Source organism: Oryzias latipes, chromosome 5 (assembly GCF_002234675.1).
Source record: "Oryzias latipes chromosome 5, ASM223467v1".
Taxonomy (NCBI): Eukaryota; Metazoa; Chordata; class Actinopteri; order Beloniformes; family Adrianichthyidae; genus Oryzias; species Oryzias latipes.
Genome location: NC_019863.2, coordinates 16,394,601 through 16,412,422, shown reverse-complemented (window position 1 = coordinate 16,412,422; position 17,822 = coordinate 16,394,601). Strand labels below are relative to the sequence as shown.

The following is a 17,822-nucleotide window of genomic DNA, read 5'->3' as shown; positions in this document are numbered from 1 at the left end:
TTAAACGGCACCGTGTTCTGTCAGCACAAAGAAACCGCAGCTCTCAGTCCATCAGCACAACAAGCCAGGCTTTAGGTTTTCCTCAAAAACAAACTGCCGCACACACAAAAGGCCGGCCTGCATCGCTCTGCTCCACACAAACGGATCCCGAATGCTTAAAAAGAAAAGGTATGCCAAAGGCAGAAACGGCTGGGAAAATTCTCAAATATCCCCAATGAAGCGGTTCTGTCAACACAGCCGGGCTGTTCTGCTCTCTTTGCAGCAGAAACCTGATGAGTAGTTCCTTTAAGACTCCCCCTAATTTTCCACAGAGATATTAAGCAAAGTTAAATCACGTTTTTTCTTTTTTTGCTTGGTTTGTCTAATAAATGGATGGATGGAGCTATGATTATATTTTCTGGCACAGCTTGTACACAGTAATGCTTTGTCCAGGTTTCATAAAGGTAACACAGCTTGTCTCATAGCTTTAATGCATAAAAGCACACAAAAAGGCACAAAGAGCTTGTTTTTACTGCTCACCGTCCCCTGGGATGATGCGTAGCGTGACGGTGTTCCCAGCCTCCTTGATGAGGTTGACGATGTCCGAGTGGGACATGTTGGTGATGGAGTATCCGTTCACGGCCAGGATGCGGTCGCCGACCTTCAGCTTCCCGCAACGGTCTGCTGGGCTCCCCTCAATGATTCGCCCTATTTTGTGAGGCATGGCCACACATGCATTTCCAGCTTTGGCAACCATTAACATGTCGGGACGAATCAGTGTGTTTGCGTTTATGTTTGGAGAGGTGGGAAAGGAGATGGAAGAAACAAAAAAAAGGGGGGGAAGGGAGCAGAAAGAGCGTTAATTCACCAGCAGCCATCAGAGAGCCAAGCCAAGGTCATTGATAGAAAAGAGGACCACGATGCAGCAGAATGACGTGAAGTAGTCAGAGAACATTAAAGCCTACTAAAAACCTAATTCCAGTGCCTCAAAAACCCTTTACCAAATGTCTCTCCTCTCTGCTCCAATCTAAAAGTCATAATAAAAGTGTACTGTATTCCACCTGGGCAGCAGAAAAGGCTAAAGGACAGACAATTCTCCGTCCCAGATACCTGCACCTGCAAAATGTGTTAGGACGCCACAACCGTGGATCAGAGCAGACACCTCACTGACTCCCCACAGCTGGTTCCCCTCCTCTGTCTGCAGACCCAAGCATGCAATCAATCTCTCCACGCTGGTCTTACTCTTCATCATTACTCATTTAACCCGTGCACCCCCCTCCTACCTTTAACTCTCCATCTAACCGGTCTAACCTCCACCCCTTCATGTCGCTTTGAATTAATCTAAATATTTCAGGCTGTAAAATGTTGAGTGAAGGAAGTTTTAAGACCCCACTCTGACAAAAATCTTGTTTTTGACATGTTCTTGTGGCATTTTTAACATGATGGAGGACATATATAAAGAAATTTAAGCTTAAAAATTGTGTTGGAGTATTTCTTTAATCAAATTGTTGAATCAGGAGAAGACAAAAAAACGTAGCATGTTAATCTGGTGGACCACAAGCTCTCTGCTCCGCTCCATTCTGATGCATCCATTTGCAGACACATAGATCCATGTACGTCTTTGTTTTCCTCATTTGAGCTGGCATCTGGCACAAAACTGTATGTCTGGATAGCCTCTATATTGCTCCCTATTTTTGTTGCACCTGTAATGTTGGCTTGGAGATTTTAAGGGCTGTAAGCTAGCGGGAGACAGTATAAACAGATGGATTTCGGGAAGCTTACTCCGCACCAGATTTTTGCCCCCAACACAGAGGCAAGTTTCTATTGAACTTCTGCAGTAATCATGTCTTAGAAAACAACACAGATTGTTTTTCATTTTGGCTAAAAACAGCGTAATCTTGATGAAAAGAGCACTGGGAACATGTTTCCAACAAATCAAAAGATGATCGCGCGGGACTTTAAATTTTGGAGAAAAGCTTTGGTGATGCCAGTGATTGCCAAAACATACAGCAGAGTTCTGTTCATCCCCATCACCACAGATGAGAGCTCAGAGCCACACAGCAAAAGCAAAGAGTGCACCACCCGGAAAAAGAGAAGAAGAGGAAGCAGCAGCAACCACAACATTGCTTCAGTTTTTAAATGTGTGCAGCACCAAAGAGCACCAAACCAAACTGATTTGAAAAAAGATTTGGAGTGACTCATTTTGTTGCATTGTGAAATAAATCTTATTAACACTGATCAATTCTACAACTCATCCTGTTTGCAGCATTACGTTCTCATTAAGTTGTCATTAGGCTTTTAGTGCCAACTTGCTCCGCTGAAGCTATTTAAGTTGAGCTGAATAATACAAGTGGCTTACGTAAGACCCACTTCACTTGTGATCAATTATAAAAGCCTTGTGTGGCTGTAGCTGCAGCTGCAGGGAGAACTGGGGGTGTCTGGGCTTGACAGGCAGTAGGGAAAATGAAGGAAAAGAAGAAGCCCTTTCTTGAAGGCTGCCAGAGTAAATAGCCAGAAGATGTGCTGGCTGTGATGCTGTTTGGTGCACTGAGGTTTTAAAAGATGATACAATGGACCAGCAAACCAAAAGAACCCCCCAAAGATGAGAAAGAGCTTTTGAACGTGTTTCTGGATTTTTGGTGGGTTGGGGAAATTCTTAAACCAATGACGAAAGTGTAAAGGTGAAGGATTTCTTACCAAAAGTGGTGCCTGCTTCCGGCCGTGACACAGAAGAAACAATGACGAAGCCAAATCCTTCGTTCTCGCCGCGGCGGATCTCCACGTCGTACGGCTGCAGGGTAGAGGAGGAGGAGGCAATGGAGGTGCTGTTTGGAGGCTGGGAGGAGGTGCTGTTGGCAGACACAGCCGCGACCACGGCGTTCCCGCCGACTGGCAGTCCTGTTCCTCCTCCGCCGCTGCCAATTCCGGAGGTGGAGCCGCTGCCGGAGCTGACGGTGTTGAGGGAGTTCTGGCTGCCCTGCAGGGTGCGCTTCCCCATGTCCTCCGTCAGGCTGGGTGCCTGGTTGCTGCTGTGGTGTGAGGACGCCGGCGATGGAGGCACATCTCCTTCTGCTTTTACTACAGACGCCAGAAGAGAATAAGGCGACGTTTAAAGAGGAAGCAATCTAAAATTAGAACAGCCCTGTCAACACATAACCTATTACCTGAAAAACATTACAATAAACTGATTTTTCTTGTTCTTTGAAGATTGTTTGTCTTGGTTGAAAATAAACCCTTCACGCAGCAGAGAAGTCAACTTGTTCTCTCATCTGTTTTGAAGAGCAGAGGAGAACGTGGCCTGCCTGCAGGATTTTGACATTTCCTTCCATATTTCATTTCCTGCATAGCTCCCCAGTGAAGGCACCTCGTACTCTGTGCACTCTGGGGCAGACAGGGAACACAGCGACGCACCAAGTTTGGCTGCCGAAGGCTGACCAGCCTCTCTGTCATGTTTATAGGCTTTTCTAGACAGTCTGCTCAGAGAAGGGCAGAGAAAAGTGGAGTTGTATTGATATGTGTGTCCTGATGGCACTGATGAGGTGTAAGTGTTTGCTCCTGGATGCTGCTTTCATATCCATATACACATAGACAGCAGGGGTGGCATGGCTTTAAGGGCACACGCTCCAAGTGGTGCAATAACTGCAATCTGACATGAATTCCCGCCATCTTCAACCCCGGGAACCAGAAGCAGCTACGCAAATCTGAGTTTGGGCTCTTACCGGCATAGCTGGTTTTGCGTCTCACAGTGAGGTTGACGTGGCCCTGTTTGGCAGCCTGCTGCATCAGCTGCACCACCAGTTGGTGCGACTTTCCCACCACTGCCGTCCCATCCACGCATATCAGTTCATCACCGGACCGCAGGCGTCCATCCTCATCTGCGGCGCCATACTTCACTATGTGGCCGATGTAGATCTAAAGGCCAAGCAGGAGAAGGCCAACATTTATATATGTTGTTTATATAAAAGCATACGTTTACATGTTTTTAAACGTCTGATGTGATATTATCCAAGAGTATTTCAAAAGATAACTCTTAAGTCTAATAATTAATAATTGTCCTTTTTGGTGCCGTGTGCAGTTTTCACAGAAACTCAGACTCACAGGCTCTCCCGGCTCATTGCCTCCAAGGATCCTGAAGCCGAAGCCCGTGTCCTTCCTCCACAGGAAAATGTCTTGCTCCTGGAAGTCTGGAACTGTGAAATCAACAAAGCACAATCAACCTTTCTGCATAACAAGAGCCGTCTCAGAGGAAAAGGCTGTAGCTACCGCTGTACCAGAGCAATCTGTGCTGCATGCAAGCACATGTTTTTCTTCATTCTGTCAATCAACTTACAAAAGACAAAGGGAGGCTTTTGCCTTATATTCTGGGCCTTAAGTGAAAAAGTGAATTTATTTTTGTTGTAAATGATTATTTAGAGGATGATCAAAGTCGGAACGGAGAACCTATTTTGGGAATAAAACTTGAAAAAAAGAAATACACACTTCAGCCTTTTCTGACAGTGTTTCTAAAATTAGAAATATATCTGTAAAGCTCTCATTTGAGGTCTGGAAATATGGCTGTTATTTTAAGCCTTTGAATTATTTAGAGTGGGGTTTTTGTTGCTCAGATTCTGCCATGAAGTGCATCCATTCTCACTCATGCCTGTGTCCTTTCCACATGACTAAAGTGCTAATAAAGGTTGGAGTGGGCTTTATCCTGCGAGTCTAGAATGTTTAGTTCATGTTAGTCTCCAAGACACAGCTGAGTGCTGGAGTTTGCACGTTAGGAAGAGGATTCTGAGCTTCAGATGAAGCGCTGCACAGAGGAAGAGCTGACAGCTCATGGTTTATGTAGCAGAGGAGCTTGCTCTCACTGGGGAGACAACGATGCATACATGTGCACCCCTGTGTGTGTATATAGACATATAAATAAGCTTTTCTAATCATTTTTGATCATCTGAGTATCTCTGAGTGTTGGGTGTTTGCACTAAGTGTTTAACGGACTTAAGATGAGGATTTAGAATGTTTTAACTTAGACTTCTCATGAATTTTTCTCTTTGTTTGAGGCCGACTCCAGCTCGCATCTTTTGGGTAAAAGACGAAAAATGTTCCACAATAAGACGGTGGAGAACGCGTGTGCTGGCATGCATTTGCACGATCGCAGCTGTGGTGTATGTACTGACAAACATGGCCCTTCGAGCAAACTCTCAGGGAGATTTTCTTTTGCTTTAGCAAACGCCAGCGATTCTAAGAAGAGCAGAACCACAAAGAAGCTGCAGAGTGGTAGACAGAATGAGAAGCCAGTTTCCAATCTGTTCCTTCAGTAGACATTTAAAAATCCCTGAGAAGCTCAGCTATCTCCTATAATCTATCAGTGTTGCCCTGGGGGAACCGGGGAGAGGAAGAGTCAAAGGGTAACCGTGGCAATCTGTTCCTCCATTGACAAGGGTCAACTGCACAGTCCGTCTCTGCAGATGAATGGATCCAATAGCGATCCACAAGCCGGACGGCTGAGCTAAATTAAAAAAGGAGATGTGCAAAACGAAAGGTGATAACTGCTAATTAAGAATCCAGGCGGCTCAATCAGTGAGAAAACTGAACTAGGAAGACGCAAGCGCCCAGTACTTATCAAAGTGCTCCAGGTCTGCTTTAAGTCCATGATTCCATAAAGTTCCTCTGAGGCACTTCTGTAAGAATTCCCTTTTATGGGGATTTGTCAAGTAAAAAAAAATCTGAAAGCTGTTTAAAGAAATAATCAAAATCCCACTCATTTATTTGACGTAATAAAGGAATCGATTTATATTCCTGCAAACCAACCAGATCGATCTTTTGGAGGCAGGTTGTTAAGGAATCAAATCAAAATAAAATACTACAAAATATTTTCAAAGGAAACAAACGAATTACATCAATATTGGAAAATGCCATTTGGATTGCGGTAACGTGTGGAAACACTTAATTTAGCAAAGACATGTGACAATACCGTGTGGTAGAATGTTCTAATAATGTTCCCTTTATATTATTTTGATGGGCAAAAACAACAGTGGACTGAACTTTATGAAACTAAAATGTGAATGGATTTTACATTAATTCTTGTTTACTTGTTTGTTTGTACACTAATTTAATTTACACTTGATTATCTTGCAAGAAACACAAGGAATCTGGAAAGCTTCTCCTGCACTGTTCAGTACTCAGATATTTATCTCTGAGTCACACTAGAGGAAATCGATCCGGGATCGATTTTAGATCAGTGAATCAATTCGTTTGAAAAGAACCAAAATCGACAATGAATGGTATCGTCAAACACAAATTATGCTATGTATCAAAAGTCTTTTTAAAAAAACCTATTCATAAAATTCAGTTGGAAAACTGAAAAAATGTGGGAACTTATTTTTATGCTACTGTCTCCTCTTTTTATTATTATTTCTAGCCTTGACAGAGACTACAAAGGCTACTCTGCTAGTTTGCCGAGGCCCAAACGCAGAGGCCAGATGAGGGAGGGCTGTCCACTGACGTCCACTGACGTCCACTCCACTCCAGCTGTCAATTACACGCCACGTGGAGCTTCGGCAAAAGTGTGCCAGTGGTGTCATTCTTGAGATTGCTAGTTACCATCATTAGTTTTAAAGGACATGACTGAAACATGTGGGAGCTTCCGGCTCCACATTGATCCCTTCCGACACAATCTGCACTCTGAAGCTCATTATTTCCAGCAGCCTGGAACACATACTGATGGTTTGTCAGTGCAGCGAGCTGGCGGCTGTCAGTGTTCGAATTAAATGAAATGTTCTCTGTGACAAATACCTGCATAGTCAATAAAAGCTGGCCATTCAGTAAGTTAAGCAGGGCAGAATAATAATTCAGCAGTTGTGCATTTTCTTGCATTGCAGTCATCTGTTTCTTAATTTTAATGTCATCAAATTATTTTATCCTAAAACAAGTTCCAGATCAGTTTAAGCAAACCTTTAATCTTGGTTGGAAATCTGTAGGAAGCTTTTTTTTAGTTATTTCTTACAGTTTACTCTTCAGGGAAATAAGTTTTTGGGCTGAGAAGACTGTCTCGTCTGTCGGAAATAAACAAAATCTGCAGCAACATTTAATAAAATGTTTTATCAACAGAAACTTTGTTCATTCTCTCTGATCTGTATCCATAACAAAATGGGAATTTTTCTTTAGTTTCATTTTTATCTCATCAGTGGTTTCATATCCCATCAACCCAAGAGGAGAAAAATCAATTATACATGTAAATTCCCACAAAACCTCCCAAAAGAGCATCTTTGATTTGGGATATTCTTTGTGCAATTGGATAAAATGACCATTTGAGCAATAATATTTTAAAAAACATACACGAATGGTCATTTTATCCTTCTTGAGTGAAGGTTAAACACCAATTCAAGATTATAGAAATAAATGAAGCAGTAATCAGAAAAAGAACGCTCAGATGAAAACAACATTCCTGCAGGAACCTTTATTACTTAAAATCCCACTCCAATCATCTTTCAATCTATTTTAAAAGTGTTTCCAGTGGTCTTTTAATTACAATTATGATGCTTTTAGCCAAAATGAAAAAAACCTGTATAGTTTTTAAACTTCCTGCAGAGCAGCAGGAGCTCATTAGAAATTCCTCTCAGAATGGTGAGTGGGACTGTTGGCGTGGAGAAAGCCCGCCCTCTTCCCATCGTATGGTTTTGAGCCAGATGTCAGCTCGGACGAGCAAAATGAAGACGTACGTCTATGTATTGTCTACAAGCAGATTTATCAGAATGGAACAGAGCATGGAGGTTATAGCCAACCAGTTCATTTTCTACATAAGACATAATATCTTTGTCCAACGACATTTTTCATCTGCTCCTGAGTCACAGCGACTTAAATTAAAGTAATACAATTCTACTCTGAATCTTTCCTCATATATGTCCTCCATCATGATATAAATGCCACAAGAACATATTAAAGGACACCAAAAACACGATTTTCATTGGAGTGGGTCTTTAATACCGTTATATGCGTTTTAAATGAGTGATTTATTTATGCAGATGTTCCAAGGCTTTTTGTGAATTTTGGAGAAGGTAAATGCTGCTTAAATGTTCAGCCTTCCTATTGCAGATGTTTGTACTGATTTGGTGCAGCATGCATGTGTTCATCTGAGTGTAAAACAGCATTTAGCCCCCCAATGAAAGTTTATGGCTCTTACCAAGCAACTTTTTTGTTAGTTTTTCTAGACTTACACCGGGAGTCTCTCCCACATGCACCGCATCCTCCACCAACCGCCACCAAAAATCCATATACTTACGCCTACTTTCATACATGCTCCTGGACTGGGCCCAGATTTTAAAGGGATCCGGTTTTCTCTGGATAGTCCCGTCCCCTTGGGAGTCCTGTGCAGGGAGTCCTGGCAAGGGCTGTGATGGGGGTGGGGGGGCGCTGCTTTCGTTGAGAGGGGCCGCCAGGGACTGGTGCAGAGGTGAGTCTGTGTGGGCGCTCCGATGGCTGGAGACGCTCTGCTGGGAGCTGTTCTGGCTGTCTTTCCTCGACAATTGCTGTAGGAGGAGTAAATCGATTTGGTTTAACATCGCGCATGTGGGGGACTGCCTTCGACTTGACAGACAGGAAAACAAAGGTTATTGCATCTTTAGCAGCAGAGGATGAACGTGAGGATCAGGGTTGTGCCTGCACAAGAAGAAAGTGGGATGATTAAGATCAAAAAAATTTGAAATGGAGCTCAATAAAGGCTAAAATGGATTGTTCTTTGAAAAAAAGACGAAGCAAATATGTCTACAATATCTGTAATGCTACTTCATTAACACAAAGAAGCTGCTCATTCAGATAATTCTTCAGGAAAGGAATATGAAGTCACGATGAAGTCATTTAGCTGTGTCGGAAAAACACTGTGGTGCAATTTACAAGGCTATGCTGACTATTCTCTTTGCTTAAAAGAGAGCAATGGATTAAGACAGAACAAGCGTTCCTGCCGCACAAAGAAATACATTTGCAGTGGAGGAAACACTTGAGGGATTCAAATTGGAAGCAGGATTTTACTGGTTCAGGAAGAAATGTGAAAATCATCATAAATTGCCAATGGCCCCTCAATAACATGGGCACTTGAGCACCTGCTCAAGGATTTGAGGCGAGGTAAAAAACGCCGATAGTCCTGAGCTCAAGCACAAGCTTTTCTGCAAGTTCGAGTCGAGATCCTGCTTCCTTATTTTTTTTTTATCCTCCTAGACCCTGGATATGTCTTTGCAGTCACTCCCTTGCAGCCTTTCTGCAAGACTTTGTCACGCTGCAACAATTCCAAACACAGGGAAGTGAAGTGAAAAGGTTACAGGCAATGATATTTTAAGACAATAAAAGGACTCTTCTCATAAAATTGGCTGCACGTCACTGAGTGGACAAAAATATACCAGGAAAAAAGGGGGAGGAGGCAATCGCTTCATCTTTTCCCAGAAATCAAAGTGTTTGGCCTTCAAAGTGCAGCTACATCTTTAATAAATTCACACTCGTTACTTACTGAATCAGCCTCCCACACCTCTGCAATTCATGTTTATATTCATGCTTGTTAGACATAAAGGAAGTGTGATCCTGATGGACAGATAAAGTGTGACTTGGAGTGTAAACTATGCTGTAAAGCACTGAAAATCAATTGAGACATAATTAAAGAAAAATCAGTCAGACAGACTTCCAGCTGATGTCTCCTCCTTCCATCCCACCTTTATGCTTGTTTACTTTTGTCTTTATTGTAGGTACACCTCCTTCCATCAGTAAGGCAGCAGGTTTTTTTTATCCTTTTATTTTTCTCTTTGGTTTTAACTGTAAACAAATCTCCTGTTTCTGATGGATCTATTAGATTTGACCTTCTGCAGCCTTGCTCAATTACTTTGGCTTGTCCTGCTCCAATAACTTACCAAGATGCAGAAGATAAGGAGTATAAGAGAAGGGAGGTGGAAAAATCCTTCCTGTCTCCTCAAATTCTGCTCCACAAACATGCAAGGCTATACGCCTCGGTGCATCGAGCGAGGAGGCACGGAGAGCCGAGGCGTCACACACCAACACCATCAAACTCTGTTGAGGTCCTCCCTCCCCTCTATTACCTCACAAGAAAGCCTCCACCAAGAAGCACGAGCAACACACAGCAGCTGTCAAAAACAGAACATACCATCCGAGTGTAATCTTTGTACGGGGGGGCCGCGTGAACATAGTCCTGCAAAACAGAATGTGACAAATGTGCGTTCAGTCGGAGTGGCGGACGCACAACGCGGACGCTGCAGGACCGGGCCGCTCTGATCACGTATTCCGCTCTCACACAACAAACTTAGCAACCAGCGAGATGCGCTCATCAGCGTGTTAGCAACCCAGCTCACACGGTTTATCAAAGCCCCCTCGCCCCATCCCCTGTCAGGAAAAAAGGGGGGGGGGGCAGAGAGAGGGCTCCTGTGAAGCTACAGGGATCCTCCACCCCCGCACAGAACAGCCTTCCATGTATACAAACAGCCCAACAGCATCAGCACAAGTTTCACCACTGGGGGGGTGGAGGTAAGGCAGAGAAGGTGAGCAAAAATCTCTCCCTAGAAGCAGCTGTTAATGGAGGACAGAGGAGTTGTGGATGGAGGGAATGGAAGAGAGATAAGACGAAAACTACTGCTTACCAGTTTGGGGCTCTTCTTTGCAGGTGCCACTCCTGTGAAGTCAGAGAGGAGAGGGGAAAACAGACAAAAGAGAAGGTTACCAGAGCAGTTTGTAGTCCATGTTCAGATGAAAAAACAGCAAAAGCTTTCAAATGTCAGCGCAGACTCCCAAACAAAACGATGCCCATCGAGCCTTCAACTCCCTCCTCTCTTCTCTGGCTGCATAGTTCCTTTGCTCGCACATCCGCGGCTGGCGTTTGAAGAAGAGGAGAGGGGGGAGAAGGGGGTGGGGGTGGCCAGCGCATCTATCTGCATCACTGCCGTGGCCAACGCTTGGCTTGACTGGTGCAACGAAAGAGCGGCGCCAGCCCCAAGGGCTAACCCGCCGCTCACTAGACCTTGGCTACCCAGCAGCGGCAGCGCACGCATCACAGCCATGAAAGAGTGAGTAGAGAGGCGGGGAGTGGCGGGGGAGGAGGAGGGAGGCTGGTTCCTGGAGCGCAATTAAGCCAGAGAATAAAGAGAGGAGGAAACCGAGTTTGGCTCTGGAGTTCCTGGCCGTAGCATTACCCATGGAGAAGGAGTCCATGAAACTGAACATTAAATTATAGGCAACGGTCAGTTCTCCTCTTACTGAGACCATCTTCATGTGTCCGCTGAGCGCCACGCTCCACTTTCGAAGGCTCCAGCATCTATAGGCAGTCAGTGCGTCCTCCAGGTCTCTCCCTTTCCTGTTGCCTTTTCTTCCCCCCCCCCCCCCCCCCCCCCCTTCTCTCCCTCTCTCCCTCTCGCTCGCCTCGCTGCACACTGTCCTCCCTCCCGCTCCTTCCTTCAACATCATCACCCTCCCTTCCTCTCCATCTGAGTCTGCCTCCCATCCTCACACGCTGGTAAACATCTATTCAGCTGCACACGCAGGCAAACATGAGGTGGTTGCATGATGTCATGCGTTCGAGGAGTGACAGATGCCTTTCTGAGGCCGATCGCAAAGTTTTGACAGCAGAAACGTGATAATCACAGAGGAACGCACACAGTTCTGACTGACGGTTCACTGAAATGAGAGTGGATCAGAACAATCAGAATGACTTCTATCTCTTTTTTACTAGGGGTGATCTGATTCATCTAAATCATATTCTTATCTGATACGAATCATAGTGGATATTGGTTCATTTTGAATGATCCACCAGTGTGACTCAGAGATAAATATCTGGATTCTGAACAGTGCATATGAAATTTTCCAGATTCCTTGTATTTCTTGCAAGATAATCAAATGTAAATTAATTATGTGTACAAACAAACAACAAAACAAAACAAAAGTAAACAAGAATTAATGTGAAATCCATTCACATTTTATTTTCATAAAGTTCAGTCCACTGTTGTTTTTCAACATCAGAATAATCCAAATAGAACATTACTAGAACCTTCTACCACACTGTACGGTGTTTCCACGCAATGGACTGTAGTGATGGTTTGATCGTTGTTTTGCTGTCATCATGTTTGTCGTCTCTGTGATGCACTTGGTCATTTTTCATTTACAATAAAATAAACCAACAAGGTTTCAATCCAAATGGTATTTTCCAGATTGATTATAATCGATTTATTTCATTTTGAAGAAATTTTATAAGGTTGTAGGTCGATTCGATTAACAACTTGTCTTAAACAGATTAATCTGGCTGGATCATAGCACTATAGATTGATTTATTGATTAATCGTTACACCCCTATTTTTAACCTACTCTGTCAGCTGTTTTGCATAATGGAAATTTTAAACAAGAAAAAAAAAAAAAAAACTTATTTTTTCCATTGATCATTTTAAAAGACTGTTATTTTTCACAAATACCTCTGAGACACGTACAAAACATGTGAAACAAGAAATTGGGCCACTTCTGTGTGTCAATTCTTCAGGGAGGCTGAGAGGATGAGATCTTTTACACAGCCGCACGCACTCTTGTCTCTATCCCTCAGACGTCTCTGTTCATTCTGTTCTGACAGCTCCAACTGTGTTACGTCTACTGCTTTTCTTCACTTCTTGCTACTCCGCTTCGCACCCTGCCTGCCTGCCCGCCCACCATCACCACACACACTTTTTACACTTCCAATCAATACAACTCATTTACCTGGGAGCACCGGCAATCCCTTAAATTACGTGCACAATCAAACCAGCAGCCCAAACAGATTCTCTCTGGACTTTAGATGCTGTCAGTCAAGGATCAGATCTATCTGTTACGCGGCATTTGCTGCCGACAGGAAAACTGGACATAAACTGACCATGTTTCAGGCACTTCCAGCTTCTGTGATGTTAAAAGAAATAAACACCTGCTGTGAAACATCATCAGGACATCACTCAGAAGTTAATCAGTCGAGTCATCCTAAAGGTCAAACAATTAACCCGTTACTTAAAATCGAAAGTCTTCTATATTTAAAAAACCTGGGTGAGGAAAAGTCAACATTAGCTTTATAGACAGAAGTGGCTCCGGAGGATCTTGCGTCTGTGGTTGGAACTTCAGAGCTTTAGAAGTTCTCAGATGAAAAGCCGGCGTGGGTGTTTGTGCCAGCCTCCAGGTCTAATTACAATCAGGAAGGAGAAAGCGTGGTTCTGGAAAGGTGAGTGACCATTTTTTTGTTAACACAGCCATGGGACCTCCAGTTCATTTAACATGAGCTCATCTGGTTTCTAAAAAAAAGTGTGAGAAACGATTCACAAAGGAGTACATTTGAGAGATTGATCAATGGAATACATTTTTAAAGGCCGAAGTGTTGAATTATTTGTCTAAGAAGAACAAATAGTATTGAATCATGCTGTTGGTAGAGGGAGCTCAATCTAATTTCCATTGAAAAGATTAGACATACTGAGAAGCAACCACAATTTCCAAATCCTTGACGTTTACAGAGCAGTTTGCTGTGATGGTCCACGTTCTGGTTGCTTCTGTTCTGCTGAACTTGCTGGTCTGACGACAGACTTTACAGTTCTCCATCACGTTCAGGAACCAAACAGGCAGCCCAGCAGAGACTAAACGAAGGACATTACTAAACAGATTTCGCCGTCTCTACACTCCCAGCGTGAGCTCGCCGGTGGATTTTGCCAAAGAAAGATGGCCTCCGACGGGTGGGTCCATCTGTCACCGTGGCGACAGTACCTGGCGACCATGGCGACCATGGCGACTGACAGACGGTCTCCAGGCAACTTGTCGTGATGAGCTGCTCTCTGCTGTACACTGAATGAGACAAAAGCACGTATCAGCTGTGCTCATCAGATGCCTGAATGCAACAGACCTTCAGTGATGGCTTTATCCAGAGCGTCCATATGCGTGTCTTTAAATTAAAGATAAAATGAAAAACAGAGTTCTGATTCTCCAGACAGAATTGAGGTAATGTGTTTTTGCATTTTTACCATTTGTCTTTTAGTGAAAAGAAAAAAACCTGGTGAAATGGCTCCCCTTCCACAGAGGATGCCCCGGCAGACACCGTCTGCCGAGCATTGTCATGGAAACAAAAGATGGTGCAGCGGTTGAGATTTACTACTCGACTAACGTCTACAGAGGTCTAAAGAAACAGGAGACTGGGGAGGTCGAGGTAAAAGCAGCTCGTCTCCTCTGCAAGCAACAGGCAGTGATTCACTGACTCTATAATGGAGCGTGCCACAGATGAGCGATGGTGAACCGTTTGCACCTGGTTGGCAGTCTGTTCCCCTGACCGTTGCTTTTCCAGACTATAATGCTGTTTGTTATGGGACTGTTGTACTGTTCGGTCAGCACAATTTTTAAAGCCAAGAGGGGGAGGGAAAAAAAAGGTACGAGGCTTCCTGGTCATACCGGGAATCAATTTCCTGCTATGGTCTGTGTAAGGAGCCATGAGCAGCAATTATCTCTGTCTAATGGGCGACTCCAAGACGGTCAGCATCAAAAGAGCCTTCAGAGCGTGCATGCCTAATTGCAGTTTTGTTTATGTAGATTATACGACTTTGCTTAAATGCGTTTGTGTCCTCAAAGTATTCAGACTGTAAAGATCTTTTGAACAGGAGAGACCTTTGATACGTTCCCATCCGCCTCAGCAACAAGCGTTCAAGCGACCACGTCCAATGAGAAGTCTATGTGAGCGGGTGTATCTGCGCGTTTGCGTCGCTGCACAAGTTTTCATTCCATTTTTGGGCTCTACATAAAAACATGCGACAACTGAACGCTTGTTGAAAGTTAAACCAGTTGCACTTTGACCAATCAGGAGCTCAGATTTGGAAGTGATGTATGGATGGCGTCTTTTATGAATTAATGGAAGTGCCAATGATTTAAAAATTGATTATAAAAAATAAATCAATAATTGCGGTTTGTGCCTGGCCAGGATTCTATGACGTCTATCTAGTCTTTTATCATTTGGAACAGAGCTGTGAAAGAAAAAGCCTGAAGCGACATTCACAATATTTGCACCGCTTTGCCATTTCGCACCAAGACTCTTCCAAATGTGAGTACATAAGCTAGTATCAGGAAGCATCAGTCCAGTGTGAACACCTTATGCCAGAAGTGCATCCAAGAACCTGCGCTCAGTGCGCTCTTGATCGCCGGTGTATGTTGCATTATGAACTTGCTCACTATACCACTAATAAGCGATCAAACTCTGCATTGAAGAATACGGTAAAATACACATATTTCTTTAACAACAGGTGAACGCATACCTTGAATTTAAGTGTTTAGCTTCTGATTTATGAAATGAAATCTAAGAAAGTGTGAGAAGAAGCTGAAAAAATGTGTTTATCTTTATAAACTTTGGTTAGCTTGTCCAGTGGTGTTGGGGAAAACAGAAAGAAAAGGGTCCAGCTTTCATTCCAAGAAATAAGGAGTGAAGCCGTATCGCCCAGCAGGCGCTAACATGTCGCTGTTGATTGATGAGTCAAGCAGTGGGAGAAGAGAGGGGGGAAACCAAAACAAGAGCAAAGCACCATGGGCCTCATCATCGCTTTCATCATCACTTTGATCCTCTGACATCCCTTCATCAACCTTTCTGCCCCTTTTGCTTCCTCTACCGGACTTATTTTCACATGCAACGTTCTGCGCTTGCATGCATAAATGAGGCCGCATTGATCGCAGCAACAAACTGGCTTCGAAATTCTAACCCAAACTCATTTTCACTGCAGGTATTCCAACCCCAACAGAGTATCTCATTATCTATCTATCTATCTATCTATCTATCTATCTATCTATCTATCTATCTATCTATCTATCTATCTATCTATCTATCTATCTATCTATCTATCTATCTATCTATCTATCTATCTATCTATCTATCTATCTATCTATCTATCTATCTATCTATCTATCTATCTATCTATCTATCCATCTATCCATCTATCCATCCATCTATCAACAGGCTAAGTTTCAGTATGCAAGTACAAACATATACTCTTAAAGTAATAAAACAGTAATTCAATAATCCAAAAATTATATTTTTGAAACATTGTAGGCACTTCAAAATTAAGGGTCCTTTAACTTAAAATTTTTAATAAAGTACTAATTCATAGATTTTCTACAGCAGGCAGGTAAAATTGATCCATTACTCTATTAATTTCACTGATTAAAAAAAAAAAAAGTGGCACATGACGTGACATATGGCTGATTCACATGGAGAAAACAGCCAGCAGAGCTATCCTCAGAATCCATGAGAGGACATACTCAAAGCTCTTTGGAATTCAAACGATTTGCTCAGCAACAAATTGCTTTTTTGGACCTTGTTCAGGCTATAGAAAACACAGTGCAACACAAAATAAGACAGTGCTGTATGTCAGTGTGAATATAGTCAAAATGAAGGTTCAATGAACTAAAAGGGACTAATTTCAACAGATGCTTGCTGGGTAAGAATGGAAACACTTGTTCAGATGTGGGAGGAGGCTTTGTACATATGCTGGCGAGAAAGCAATGCGGACATACATTGCAGCTTCCTTAATAATTTTTTTTTTTGCTGGTCCTTAAGGACCTTCATTTTCTTCTTTGTGCGGGCGAGCAGATGTAAGTAGGGCATTAAAGCAGAAAACAGGGATGGACAGCTGGTTCTCCAGTAGGTCAGAGTGAACTATGCTTATTCTGTCCAATATAAAAAAATACGAAAGTACATTTTTACACGTTTATGTGCAGACACAAGCAACAAATGCTCAGTCAGTAGAATATTTTCATAGGTCCAACGCAGAGCGGTAGAACCAGAGGCGACATGTCGGCCTTTGTAAGCAAAGCCGGCATCAGGACCCAATTAAAGGACCAATGAGCTTTCTTGCTGTGAGTGAAGCAATCCACAGAAACGAGCAGCTGAGAGAGCAAGAGAGCAATTAAGGCTCCGAAACTACAACCTTTCATTGATGTTCTTGATATAGAGAATATTTTTTATCAAGAAAAATGATTTTTCACCATTAGAAAATGGTGTTTTTATTTTCCCCGAATAGATTTAAACTACTGACAAATGAGGAAAGGGAATGGATGTTTGATCATATTTGGGTCTATACGTGCTGCTTTTGCTCTATAAGGAGCACAGTAAAGAGCAGACGCTATAATAGAAGAAAGCAATATTATTGGATAGGTAGATTTGTAAATAAATGTTAAAACAGAGATTAACTGTACTGATTTTTTCTTTTTGTTTTTTTAAAGATTTAAATATTTTTTTTTAAGAATCTAAGATGGTAAAAGAAACAAAAAAAGAGTCTATTGTCATTCGTCAGACCAATTTCTCCTGACAGTTTGAAGTGCTTCCCCAACAAGAGGAAACATACCCCAAATGTGGACGGATACAAGGAAAAAAAAGACCTATATTGCCAAGTATATTAACAAAGCCCAGAGAAATTTAGGTAAAGTCTGACGGAGAAAATGGCCTAATAATTTACATCACAAATGGTGTTGCAGGTCTGGGGGGAGCTGGATGAAAAATACAGAAATTCAATCATTTTACTTTTCTCCTCTATTCACAGCTGCTTTGTTCCTCTTTCAAGTTTCTGTAAAAACCTTGATTGTCAATCAAAAGGCCCGACAAAAACTTAGTGCCCCCCTTATAAAAAAACACAAACTCATTTGCTGCTGCACAGTTTCCAAAGAACCCACCACCTTGTGTCAAAGAAAAACCTAGACAAAAGACAGATGCAACAGAGAAAGGAATTTGGTACACTTCCAAGTCTTCAAAAATAAACTTCTACAAAATGCAGAGATATAGTCAATATAAAAAAATGCTTCTACAATAGAGACACTGAAAGAGAACATTTATCGGTAAATTCCCATCTTCC

General features: G+C 42.7%; 1 protein-coding gene across 13 annotated transcripts in view; it reads right to left on the bottom strand.

Moving 5' to 3' along the window:
* magi1 (membrane associated guanylate kinase, WW and PDZ domain containing 1) overlaps window positions 1-17,822 on the bottom strand; it is a 118,876-nt gene that overhangs the window by 10,101 nt on the left and 90,953 nt on the right. For 7 of the 13 annotated variants that reach the window (XM_011475077.3, XM_020703284.2, XM_011475070.3 and 4 more), the window contains 7 exons: window positions 10,596-10,627; window positions 10,106-10,150; window positions 8,243-8,489; window positions 4,078-4,169; window positions 3,699-3,891; window positions 2,677-3,057; window positions 520-723 (listed from right to left, as the gene is read on the bottom strand). In XM_011475077.3, the coding sequence (XP_011473379.1) occupies window positions 520-723; window positions 2,677-3,057; window positions 3,699-3,891; window positions 4,078-4,169; window positions 8,243-8,489; window positions 10,106-10,150; window positions 10,596-10,627 (1,194 nt within the window). The remainder of the gene's footprint in view (window positions 1-519; window positions 724-2,676; window positions 3,058-3,698; window positions 3,892-4,077; window positions 4,170-8,242; window positions 8,490-10,105; window positions 10,151-10,595; window positions 10,628-17,822) is intronic. The other 6 variants (XM_020703285.2, XM_020703286.2, XM_011475076.3 and 3 more) reach the window with 4 other exon arrangements.